Source organism: Diorhabda carinulata, chromosome 2 (genome assembly GCF_026250575.1).
Source record: "Diorhabda carinulata isolate Delta chromosome 2, icDioCari1.1, whole genome shotgun sequence".
In the NCBI taxonomy this organism is placed as follows: domain Eukaryota; kingdom Metazoa; phylum Arthropoda; class Insecta; order Coleoptera; family Chrysomelidae; genus Diorhabda; species Diorhabda carinulata.
The window spans coordinates 34682749-34696739 of NC_079461.1; the positions used below are offsets into that span (position 1 = coordinate 34682749).

The following is a 13991-nucleotide window of genomic DNA, read 5'->3' on the forward strand; positions in this document are numbered from 1 at the left end:
ATCAAAAGAATTGTTTCTTAAGTTGTTAAGTTCGATGTCTTTTATGTATAGACGATGGGATGGACACTGGAAGCTAAAATATAAGTCTTCCTCTTTCTTATTTCAGACATTATGTCTCATCATCTTCTGGGAAAAGTTTATGGAAAATTTTTTATTATAAAGACATTAAGTTGTTTTAATAATTTATTTTAATAAAAAGGACAACAACAAGGGCTACAAATATTTACAAACATAATTAATATTATTCAATAGTTTGATTTATTCACGAAAAAATGTGAATTGTAGTTAAATTCGAAGAAAAAATAAATATGAACGAACAGGTTTGAACGGTGAACCTCTTTTTAACCGTTTTAACAACTTTGGCATTTATAAATAAAATTAATTTTATTATTTTGTAGGAAACTTAGTATATTTGATAATTATTTTACGTAAATTCACATTTTTTCAAATTGATAACATTCATTTTAATAAAGGACTATTTTGGTCCCATATTTTTTTTAAAAAACTTATTCTACAAAAACAAATAGTAGTGCTAGGACAATCGTAGTAAGCAACTACATTTTCTAAGCTTAAGATTAATTTTTTTTTCAAGCTATCATCGAGAAGCATTTGGGAAAACTTTTAAAAGCAATTTCGGCTTGATAGCAGATAAAATCGTAACTTTTTGTTTCTTCCATTGAAATGAAAATAAAGTTTGAAGTGAACTTTTTCAATTCATTGACAATATTTTTGTTTGGTACAATATTTTCAACTATGTTTACATATGCCATACCCCTGAATCTTTTTTCTTTGTCTATTGTTTTATGTTTTATGTTTATAACGATTTTTGTCGTTACTGTCTGAACGAAAAACTTTTTTTAAAAACCCAGTTTCTCGTTGCTGTTTATCCCACTTCAATAGTTTTCCATTTATTAGTACTTTTCTATAACCTATTTTCATTTATTTTATCTTTGTTCCTTCTTGTTTTGCTGTTTTTTATATTCTTTTATACTTTTATTTTCTATTTTTGTGATAATCGTTCCAATATAAATTTTATTTTCAAGTTTTCTTAGATTAATTTTATTTTTCAGTATCTTTCCTAAATTTCTTTCGTCCTTCTGTGGTATTTGGTGCTTTGAAAACCCCTAATAAAAGTGCACATAGATAAAATGACATGCTTAATAATTTCTTGATATCAGAAGTATTTTTTAACAAACTCAGTTTCAAAAGTCGTCAAATCATATAATGGAAATCGTCGAAATCATTTTCCGAGAAACGTAATCATAAAAATTGTATTATAACCTCGTTTTATCTTTGTTCCTTCCTATTGTTTATATTCTTTTATACTTTTATTTCCTATTTTTGTGAGATTACGCCACGTTGCCACTTCATCTACGGGTCAAGTCCTTGTTTTTCCAAAATGTCAAAATATAGGCAACTAACAAAGCACTTCTGTACTGCACATTTTATAAGCCACAGAACTGGTTTTAGCATTCGATTCTCCAACTGTGAAATTGAAAGCATTTGAAATAACAAAAGGAGAAATAATACTGATAAACTGACATGCTTAATAATTTTTTGAGACCAGATGTATTTGTTAACAAACTTAGTTTCAAACGTAATGATAGAAATGGTGTTATAACTTCGTCTCCCAGAAGTTTGAAATTGATCCCTCGAAAGTTTTTCCACGGGATTAGTTTAAAAAAAGAGATATTTGTGTTGAACATTTCCAGCGGTGTCTTGAGAAGGTACAGCAACAAAAAAGACATATTAATGATATTATTTTCCATAAAAGAGTTTCCATGTGATAAAATACTTTTTACGATTATTCGGGATTGTACTAGAAGAAACTTATGATCTAGTACTTATAGATAACTCAGCAAGTACTATGGAATGTAGTACTAAAAGATAAAAGTAAAACCAAACTAACAAGTGTCTAAGAAATTGACATAAAATTCTCTGGCTGCGACTTTTGTACATTAAACTGAATAAAATAAAATTAGATACAAGAAGTTGTCAAGAAGATTTAGAGCAAAAGATGAAGATCTAATGAAACCAAGAAAAATAAGAATATGGGAATCAAATATAATGAAGAAGAAATTAAAGACTAGAGAACAGAAATAGTGAGAACGAGAAGGAGGTAGCGGAATGAAGAAAAAATTATAGCGAAGAATTTGTGACACCATAAATGTTTGTATAAGATTTGATGTGACTATTATTCAAAATTTATTAGTAAACTACGATTTTATCTACCATCAAGTTATTGTTTGAAGGGAAAGCAAAAATACCAGATGATCAACGTATTTTAAGCAATTTCGAATATTCAAATAAGTATGAAAGATTTTAATCAACTTTAATAGTTTAAAAAACGTATAACACTAGAAAAATTGATGCAAGTAGTTTGAGGTCACATTCAAACAACGTTGTCAGACTTTTTAGTAATAATTTAAGCAGAACGGGAATTATAAACAATTTTACAACGTCTCACAAACATTCACAAAATAACCAACTCGTTAATCAGTGTTTTCAACGTTTTATCTTTCACTATTTTCATAAAATCAACTTTTCTATATTTCATCCTTCTATGGAAGCCGAATAGTCCAGATATTTTGTTTGTCTACTTCTGATTAACGTAACAAAATGCTTAAAGCGACTAACTCTGAGCGACGGTTTTGCCACCAGACCTCAAATTGCTGATCAATCATTTGGTAAATGCGTACACTACTTTTCACGCCGTTCTTTGACTATAGGACATGTTTCCTAGGCTAGAGCTGGTGCAAAGAACGGCTTCTGTGCAATGCTATTTCTTTGAAGAGGTGAAGAGCGAGGTGTTTAGGTTTGTTGTATAGAGAAATGTGCGCAAGATGATGTGATGGTTTGGGTCATTATCTTTTATGGTAGTTGATCATCACTTGTATTCATTCGAGGTTACGGTGATGATGTACTAAAAATCATCTTACTGCCTTATCTAAATTGACAATTGCAATTCCTTTTTCAACAGAATAACACACGTCAATAAAATTTCGTTAATGAAACGAAACGCCGTGGCCATCAGACATCGACCATCTAACCGGCTTCTGTTGTGGCATAGATTTGTGGATTGAATAGAATCTTTTTTTCAATATTATAAATTAAAAAAACGAGATAGTCGATGATGACGAACTTAGTAGCACTATTTTTTATTGAACGACAGCCATTTTGATACTTAAAACTTGGAATTTAATACATAGTATTTTGCGACGTACAATGTTTCCGAAAAAGTATGGTTCTACTTATAAAAACGGCAACATTGCTTAAAAAATTAGCTTTAGTGGGATTTTATTATTGTTACCTTACTAGAAATTAACAAAAATACAAAATATTAGGCTAAACAAATATCGATTAGTTCAATTTTCAGAAAAAAATTATAAGAAATAAGTCAGGTACAATAATTTTATTTCGTTAGGTTTTATAAATATGATATACAGAGTATTCAGGCAACAAAAACTTTTCTATAAGGAGGAGTATATTCTAATCTGATATCAAAATCTCTGATGGTAGTTCTGAGCTAAAATAATGTCAATCAAATCAGATTTCTCTCTGAATACAACTAGATTAAGAATGCTGAGTTTGTATGCGCGAAACTACAAAAAAATTCTCACTGCTACATATACGAGGACGATTTAAAGAAAAAATTACTTTTCAGAGGGTTATTAATTTATACAGCATCTTTAATATGTTATTAACCAGCTATTGAACTAGGATTATCATGATTGCTTCGATAGTTTTTTTTCTACTAGCGAAAAAATAGAATGTAATTTTCAAAAGTGTATAAAAAAAGTTAATTTTCGAAATTTTAGGATAAGCAGAATAGCCGCAATTTTGGTCACCGACAAGCAGCTCTTTTACTTGATGTCTTCCTTCCACCATAACTTTTATTCTATAATATATTTTGACTTCAAAAAATTTGTAAAGATAATGTAAATGTTAATAAAGGTTATACAAAAACAATGAGATTCATAATATTAACGGTTTGTCCGTAAAAAATTATCGAGGGATCGAACGTAATTAGCCGTAATAGATTTATTAATTGAATAGTTTTCGTTTCATACCAGATGCTCTTTTCTCTTAGTCTGCGAGTTTCGGTCAGTTATTGAATGTAAAAAATATTGCGTGAAACATTACAAAAAATGTGACATGTTGAACCAGAAAAGTGATAAGATTACTTGTAAGCCATGATTAATCAAAAACGTGTAATTCTAGTCGATTAAACCATGCGCCTCATAAATAACAACACCTTGTAGTAACTGAACGTTCGTTTAAGTAATGTCAAGGTACCTCATACTTTGTGTGTTTGGAGGTCTCTCATATTCAATCTTACAGCCTTATATCCATCCTACAGCCCTCAAAGATTAACACCTACTATCCTTAGGCAAGAGTTTTGGTAACAACGAAGAGCTCAATTCTGATGACGTTGAAAAATAGCCGAAATATTGCTGGTAGGTCTATTTGGGATGGATAAGATATTACAAAAGAAGATTCATAAATTGGTACATAAGAAAAACTCTGTATATATATATTGTTAACAAGAATTAAAATTATTTGTGATCGCTGTGTGTTGTAACAGATGGTAAATCAGCGTAAATAGCGCTGGGACCTTCATTACTACACACCGAATCTTCAGGAGTTCTGGATGGTTCTGCTTCGGTTATTTCTTCTTGTTGTTTGTATTTATCTTTTTCTTTGTGTTTTCCATGCAAATTCTGTAAAAATAGACATAGTTTTTATTTCAAAATCATTTACTTTGTTTTGAAATTGAGAAAACTTTATTTAAACAAATGAGTCAAAGACATATTTTCGAATAATCTGAAATATTCAGAGAATGGTTTAAATAGAATCATTCAAAAACGAAAAAACTGATTAAGACATTAATATGAATATATTCAATGTCTCATTAGGTTTTAGTTAGCTGGTTATATAGTATATAGATAAACGAGTTTATTATTTTAACCATAGAAAGTGTAGAATTGGTTCTAAACTTGCTCTAAACTCGGAATCGTATAACAAAACTTGGTCCGTTATGAAAAGTTGACTTGGAATACAATTTCTACCAAATTAGTTCGTAAGAAATAAACTCTTCATCAAAAATAAGTATACGAAGTGCTATTTAGAATAAATTTCCCATACTCCAAAGAACTGTTGGTAAAATAGAAAGAAAATTTAGGGAAAACGTTTATCTGAAATCATCAAACAATATCTGAGGATATTAAAAATAGAAAGCGTCATAAGAGTATATTAATTTAATCCTTACAGTCCTTCAAGAATTATTAGAAGATAATCCTGAAAGAAGACAGCAGTTTCTGCAGCTTCTGGTTTCAACAATAAAGAGTAGTTTTACATTTTTCAAGGTTTCGTGAATGCCTCTGGACAAAGACCGCGGATAGATGCGAAATGAGACATTCCATCTATCATTTAGACAGGAGATCATCATGAATCACGTCCTCTATTTCACGTGTAGTCTCTTTCGTCTCATCCTAGTTCTGTGGGAGATTCCGTCTTCTTTTCTCGTGGACGCAAATGGTAAAACACACGGTCTTGACCCATAGACAAAGTGGATGTGAAACAGGACATTCTACCTATAATTCCGACAGGACCTCTTCGTGAATCGCGTCTTGTTGTTCGCATTCTTTTCTCTCTAGATCTGTGCGAGATTCGTTGAGGTCTGGTGTTCTCGCCAACGCAGATGGTAACACACATACACGCCTTAGCACCAAGCATCCACCTCCAAAGAGTTTACAGTCTTTTCTTTTCGCGAAGAGTTATTATTGATGGCTATACATTCTAGTCGTGGCTGTTGTTCTGTCAAATGGTCCTCAACCATCTCTAAAGCTGTCCTCGATGTATAACTCGGTACCAGCTTGTGAAATATGGAGCTTTCTTGTGAGTCCTAGAATCTCTTTCGGTATTTTTTCAATTTTGAATGGAAAAGTTGAAGAGGGACCATGGAGAGAGCTCCGACTAAATCTTTTATGATGGTTATAATATTTTTAAAATAAAATCGACACATATTGAGGAGCAAACGTATAAATAACAATCTAATCTATGGTTAACAAAATTAGTATTTTTTCAGTCATTCAAGCAAGTATTCAAAAGCAAATTCGTATTTAACACGTTTTTATATCGAAATTCCTGACAGTAATACTGTTACATAAATGGAGCTCTTCTATAATATGAGAAGGACCTAAAAAGTGATTGCTTGAGGCGTTACGATAATGTATAAAACACCGTCGATCGTATACATACAGAATACATTAACGCTTCAACGCTATTAGTCGTTTAATATACTGTTGAATTCTATTTTGATTTTTTAAAACCATCCAAGGATCAAATTGGACACTGGAATGTCCTTGAAATTCCAAAACTCTGAAGCATTCCGTGACGTTACCAAAATATTTATTTCCGTATTTCAGCAAAAAATATTTTCACCATTTACTTTTCTTATAGACCCTCAAATGGTATTCGAAATGAATTATTTTACACTACAACGTTTTTTTTCCCTTTGTATTTGTATTTTTTCATTTATAATCTGCACATTTTTCCTCAGTTTTATTTTTAAATAGTTTTAAATAGTCCATTTTACTTTTATCTAAAATCCGGTTGTTGTACCAGAAAACATCGATGCTGTGCGTAAACTTATATTTCAATATCGTAATTAGTGATGTGTCGATACCAAAATTTTTTGATTCTCGATACCGATACCTAAAAAATCGATTCTCAATTATCGATTCTTGATACCGATAGCATTGATGTATAAAAGCCACTCTTAATACATCAAATAATGTACCGTAATGATTTTTCAAAATATGATAATTTCATTTTGATAACAATATAAACTGGAATAAAAACTAATTTTTCCGTCCATTTACTGGTATCGGTATTTTCGCGATTTTTTTCGATCGATTCTCGAAATCGATACCAATGACCAAGAATCGGTGGTATCGAGAATCGGTATCGAGAATCGACTCATCCCTAATCGTAATGTGAGATACCGTGAGATTGAGGCATACTTGGGGGTTTATTCTACTTGAATACATTCACTATTGCACGAACATTTGGCTGTCAAAAATATTTGTTCGAGTTGGATTACACATGATTCGACCAATCGGTCAAAAAGAAACTCGTATCGATTGGTGCAAAGAAATGCTGAAAAAATTTAATCGGGATACTTCAAAAGACATCTAAAAGATCGCAAATGGTGGCCTGTTTTTTTTTAGGTATAACTGGACAAGTCACCAGCGTTCTATTAAACGTAGAATGGTCAATTCGACATATATGTAATACGTAAAACCGAGAGGATAGAAAAATCGTTGCCATTCTGTCTTCCTTAGTCGGAACAGTTTCCATCACGACATCAGCTTAAACAAAAATGTTTTTGGACAGTCAAAACAACGAATTGTTGGTTCATCCGCCCTACACTCCTTGTTTAGCACCCAATGATATCGAAAGGTACAGGTGTACTTAAGTATGTCAAGAAATTGGTGTTAATTTTGGAATTTGAATTTATTGAATTAACAATTCTTACGTGAGAATATAAATAGAGTTGATAAAATCTCCGTAGGTTGAACGTGTAGCCACCGCCATCCGGTAAAAGTCGTGCGATGGATACAGATAATAAAGAGTAGCAAATCTGACACTTAATGTGTGGATAAAGTAGGCCAAACAGCAACTAAAACGTCACTACAAGTTTAGAACAAGTTTCTAATTGTTTTCAACCTGATAGTAATTTCTACAATGTAATATCATCTGATCGTTCATTATTTGGACGCAATTTTATTAAAAATGTTACCAGAGGCGTACGTAGGAAGGAAATCAAATATAATCGTTATTAAAATTTAGTTTCTCAACTTTATCACGTTGTTTGTTCGTTTTTAAACAATTAAAACACTTACTCAAAATCACTCTAGGAAAGAAATGAAACTCTATAATTTTTCTGCACGAGTACATAATTTTAGGCTCGATTTTAAGCCTTGTACATTTGACATTCGTTATATATCATTCGTTTAGGTAAAATTTGTACTTAGAAACCTATTTTTTCATGACACGTTTAGTGAATATTATCTTTTTTCTCCCAAGGCACTTTAAAACTGTTTTAAAGTACGTAAGCAATAATTACCAAAAAGATATCGATTGTCCTTGACGATACCACATTAAATTTGTATCTTATTTAGTTCAAAAACACATTATGTTAATCAATTTTCAATTATCAACATAGAAAAAATCTTTTTTGTTCTAACAACAACGTCAAACTTCTTTTTAAAAATACTACAAATTCAGGATCTTGAAATGAAATCTATGAAAAGGGTGGATTCCGACATAGAATATTCACACTATAAGGATGGTGGAACCTACGCTATGAGGATGATCCCAGAAGTACCTAAATATTTTTCAACGTAATTTTCTTTCAACTCCATAAACTTTTACCAGCGATATTCGATTCACTATTTGTAATAAGAATCTTCAAGCTCTTCATTTATGGAAAATATTTGCCCCCGAGCCATTTTTTCGAGTCTGGGAACAGAAAATAATCGTAGGGGGTTAAATCTGGTGAATAGGATGCACGAGGTAGTAATTCAAACTATAATTCGATAATTTTGGCCATTGCAATAACGGATGTATGAGCTGGTGTATTGTCATGATGAAACAACATTTCATCTTAGCCAAATGCGGCCGTTTTTGTTTGATTTCTTCTCTCAAACTTTGCAATAATACTCGCCGTTGATAGTTTTTCCTTTCTCAAGATAGAATTATCCCGAAAAACCGACGCCATGGCCTTGCTTGCAGATGGAACGGTTGCCAAACAAATACTAATAAACGTGGCGTTCTCAAACTTTAAACGTTTGCTACTAGCCTTTTTCAAGCAGCTACCACTATCTCCAGGTACTTCGTACAGCAAATTTTTCTCGAAAGTACCCCAAAAAGCGCGATTTCTGATACTGCACTACCCTTGAAGTATTGATTTCTGAATTTTCTGGCAGCAGTCACGAATAAACTATAATATTATACATCCATCTGGCTGTAACCAATTTCTGATAGTAGCCTGTCAATTTCACTCAACATAATAACTTATGGCGCTGTAGAAACCGTAGAAATCTATCCATAATTTCATGTAAAAAGTATCTTATTAATTAATAATAATGTTAATATATCTATTACTCTCAAGCTTGATTGCTAGCACGCTTATGCGTAAAATAGTCCTCGACTAGTAGGTAAATGTTATTCAAGTCCCTAGTATTTTGAATAATTATATGACTACCATAATAAACATGAATAGCATTCAATGAAACTTTAACTTGTCTGATTGTCGGTTTTCGCAGTTAAATCAAATATTTGCATGTCTATAATAAATTTAAATTAGTTTCAACAATCAAAATATTATCCTTATATTGAATATTCAAATCGCGAATCCATTTTTACATTATTATGTTTATAGAAATGCGTTTTAGTTTCCACATTATATTTGATACTGTGAATATTTCTATTTAATTGTGTTCTATCCACCAAAAATGATTCTAGGACGACTTACCTTCTCTCTGCTTCCTTTTTTCTGCATGAAAAAAAGTGAATATTGTGAGTTGATTAGTAAAATTCTATTTCAAGACATTTTTCATATTTATAAATGTAAATACATATTTTCCAGGAAGATCTAGAACATTACCTAACTTCTGATACTTTCGAGAAGTTTTCCACATAGTATTAGAAAGTTTAAGACTTTTATGAGCAACTTTGCAGTGTCTTAATAAAACTTTATTATAGTTTCACCTACTTTTGAGTTGAAGATAAAATATTTCATTTATTAAATCACCATACTAGTATTGGTACAGTAATTTGGTACGCCGTCGACATTTTGAAAACATTTCCACTAATATTTTTAAAAGTGTTTCACAATCGATGCAGATCTATCCGGTTATCAGTTTTTTCGTTACTTGCAAAACTTTTTTCTAGAGTCTCAATACTTTTACAATAAAGAGATTAAAATGTACTCAATTCTTGGACACAAGTACGAGATATGTCTGGATTTATTGCTGTTAGCGATTAGTAGTTCAGGCTGTCCATGGCCTGCATATGTTCAAATGAAATTTTGATAGCATGTAGGGAATGCCTTAAAAACCAAAATCCACCCACGCCAATGCGTGGTTTTGTCCTAAGAGAGAGTGAACATTTTTATGCTGAAAATAACCACGGATATTGATATAGGATCAAATTTTAAGCAAAAAATGTTTTTAGCCTTTTTTTTTGAAAAATCAATAGTTTTTTAGTTGAAAACTTTGATTTTCCTTGAAAAAAAAACACGTTTTTAATCGACTTCTCATGAATAACTGAAGAGATTGTTTTTTTAAAATTTGCTTTAGGCATAATACAAACCGAGTTATGATTAATTGAAGGTTGAATATTTTTATCGAACGAAAATTTTTTAAAATTCAACGTCAAATAACGGGAAAACGGTCAACTTTTCGAGGTAATTGCACGTAATCGCTTCTAAAGTACTGTTAGCAAGCTTTAAAATGAGGGTTAGTACAAATCTCTAGCATAAAAACTAAGAAAGTTATGGTCGAAATAAAATTGATGCATACAATAATTCTAGAGTGATGGGGCGGTTGGAAAATGGATTATGGCCCTTTTAATGTTAACAATGTGACAAATAGTGGCCGCCACTAATGATTCCATTATTTTACTATTTCGTCATTAACTGAACAATTTTCCCAATTTATCGATCAAGTGTTTTGAAGAAAATGGTGGTGAAATGTTCAAACTAATTAAAAGTTGTGTTATCTTTGGGTTCCAAAAAAATTGACATAGTTCCATCCAGAGATTCTTCAGGTTCATTCCGTGACAACCGATGAAACATGTGGGACATACCAGAATCAAAACAACGAAGTCTATAGAATGGTGACATCCGAGATTATCCAAGAAAGATAAGTTTAAACAAATATTATTAATCCGAAAAATCCCGTATCTTGTTTTGGGAGAATATTCAAAACAAAAAGCTTTACATAGTAAAGGTATGCAGTACTTTATGATTATACCCATCCCCATGCGGCTAATTAACTCAACTCAAGCTCTCATCGAAGTATTTGGTTATGAGTAGTTTTGATCAACGTTCCTACAGTCAGGAGCATGCTTCTACATTTGGATAAACACCTGGTGGTGAGTTAGAATGGTTGTCATGACAGGTAGAAAAATTTTGTGAAAGTTAATTGTTGATTTACCTGAATCACATACGAAAATATACGGAGTTTCTTTAGAATTCATTCCAAGTTCTTTTTGAACCTTGTTCTCCAGGATTTTCTATGATCTGCTCAAAAATGTGTTCTTGATTAATAATAAACAGTACAATGAATCTGTTTGAAACAGTATTAAATATCGCGTCCTGTTAGTATTTGTATCTAGTACGTGATTGCATATCAGACACTAATTTTTGCAGCGAACAAAGAGAATTGAGCCCCATCGGATCTGGAGAAGTCTCTACAAATCGGTTAGTGCGACGATTCACAATTGAAATTTGCTTGTTCTCAATCTCATACTCTTCGGGCGATAATCTTGATGAATCACATACGAAAATATACAGAGTTTCTTTAGAATTCATTCCAAGTTCTTTTTGAACCTTGTTCTCCCGGATTTTGTATGATCTGCTCAAAACGTATTCATGATTATTGTTGTTGTTAATTGGCCCGGATATTCCTATTTCTTTTTCGTTGGTACAATATTTTATCCCGATTTCCAAACTATCATTATTAAAACATTTCAAAAAATTGGGCCCTGCTAATCGATTTTTGAAGTTTTATTTGATAGATAGATAGTTAACTTGGTTAGCATGCACATGGGGACACTGCCAAGTTAGTTTCAGTACTGTTAATTTTGGGCATAGTAGTAGTTGATGGTCCTGGACGTTCTATGGAACGAAGATCTTTCAGGTTGTTTTCTCAAAGGACAAATCGTTTTTTTAATTCTGAGAAATATTTACCTGTAGGCTGAATCTTCGATGCTGGGCTTTCCTTCCTCCGCGCCTCTTCGATATGTGAGGATTATCCCTGCATAAAGTTTTGCTTTTGAATATCTCCAATTGAAGATAGAGCCTCTTCAATTCGGCTCTTATATCGTCGGGACTCATATCGGCAAGGGTTACTTCTCCTACTTCAACATCGCTATTGTTGCCCGTTAGAGGACCGTGCGCATTCACATCCTGAAAATAATAAATCATGGACCATCTGCTTCGATGGAAATATTTATTTACACTATAGGTTACACTGAAAAACAAAGACGCTCAATTTTTAATATTATAAATCAATTTTATAGCTCAAATCAAAAATAGGTGATCGGTCTAAGTTGGAATTTCTGGAACTGTTGGTGATATTCATACTGAACACACTGTTTACACCAACACTCACGATTACACTGTCTGACGCGCGTTTCGATAACCAAGTTAACGTCTGAAGGTAAACTAAAATCTAATGACTTGACTTACTTGTTTTATACTGAATTTTTCCACCAATAAACCTTCTCCCGCGAAAATTAATTGCAGCGATATTGGGCAGACTAAGAGATCCGTTGTTGTCCGGTTTAAAGGGCACATAGCTCATTTGAAATATGGACGGACCGGAAAATTTATTAAAAATGTATCCAATAATAAATTTTTGGATGCATTTGAAAGTATAGAAATTGCTAGATGAAAGAGTAGCTTAAATAGGGACGAAGGGCCAATTCCTTACAGCCCACTCTTTAGTTTAGTAGTCAGATAATAAACATGAATGTTCCCGTTGGAATTAATTTTCGCCGGAGAAGGTTTATTGGTGAGAAAATTTAGTATTAAATAGGTAAGTCAAGTTATTAGGTTTTGAGTTTAACTTCAGTCACTGAAGACGATAACTTGGTGATAGAAACGCGCGTCAGACTGTGTAATTGTGAGTGTTGGTGTTAACAGTGTATTCGCAATGTTATTTGAAGATGTTTATATATAAGTATTTTGTTATTAACATATCAAATAAATATAATTCAATTATTGAATTAAAATAATGAAATATCTTACGATTTTCGATGTTTTGGTTTGATACAGCACTGTACTGATATGTTTATGGCTTGAACGAAAGTAGAACATAACGTTCAGATGTCTGATGCTCATCAGTCACGAAGTTAATCGGATTATAAATGATCTGATACTCAAATATACTAATATGTATAACAACGTGTTGCGTTTTTTCTTTCCACGCGACTTTTGTTAGTTATAAAGATGAAATAAATATATTTCAGTCGAAACAAATTAGATACCAGATATGGGATTAGTGCCCTTCTCGACTGAATCCCGATTTTATGACACAAATGGCCCATTAAGACGCTCAAGAACCTTGCGTTATAACACGCACACAAGATAAGGCGACGACTATACATTATTTCGACACAAAGAGACATTATGTTGTTTTTTTTTACGATCCTTGGTTGTCTGAAGTTAATATTATTACGTATAATACAACTCGCATGAATATCTTAAAAGGTTAAGGCCTTTTTAAAGCTTATATACTGTTCTGGAAGCAGTCGTATGTACAGGGTATCAAACTTTTTTCAAAACCTGTAACAAACTTTAATTGCAACTTTGGAATTTTAAACGAAACACCCTATATTTTATCGCGTTTTTTTTTGAGTTGGTGTTGCTTCAACAGGCTCGGAAACTACTACTACTTTCAGAATCCTGAGCAACTTGTTTTCTAATGTTATTAATGTTAGTTCAGGATAATGAAAGCTTTTCTCAAGGAAAAACGCTTTCATTTCCAGAAAAACGTCGCGAAACGTTTCAAAACGTTCCCTCTCGATAGCCAACGTACCTCGTTATGAATTTCAGACAAAAATTTTCCGGTCCGTCCATATTTCAAATGAGCTATGTGTTCTTTAAACCGGACAACAACGGATCTCTTAGTCTGCCCAATCCCGCTGGAATTAATTTCCACGGGAGAAGGTTCATTAATGAGAAAATTCAGTATAAA

General features: G+C 32.2%; 1 protein-coding gene across 5 annotated transcripts in view; it reads right to left on the minus strand.

The window, feature by feature from the left end:
• Positions 1–1326: 1326 nt before the first annotated feature.
• Positions 1327–13991, minus strand: part of LOC130903969 (probable G-protein coupled receptor 158) — a 47251-nt gene continuing 34586 nt past the window's right edge. For 3 of the 5 annotated variants that reach the window (XM_057816436.1, XM_057816438.1, XM_057816434.1), the window contains 3 exons: positions 11981–12199; positions 9542–9562; positions 1327–4721 (listed from right to left, as the gene is read on the minus strand). In XM_057816436.1, the coding sequence (XP_057672419.1) occupies positions 4557–4721; positions 9542–9562; positions 11981–12199 (405 nt within the window). In that variant the 3' untranslated portion in view covers positions 1327–4556. The remainder of the gene's footprint in view (positions 4722–9541; positions 9563–11980; positions 12200–13991) is intronic. The other 2 variants (XM_057816437.1, XM_057816435.1) reach the window with 1 other exon arrangement.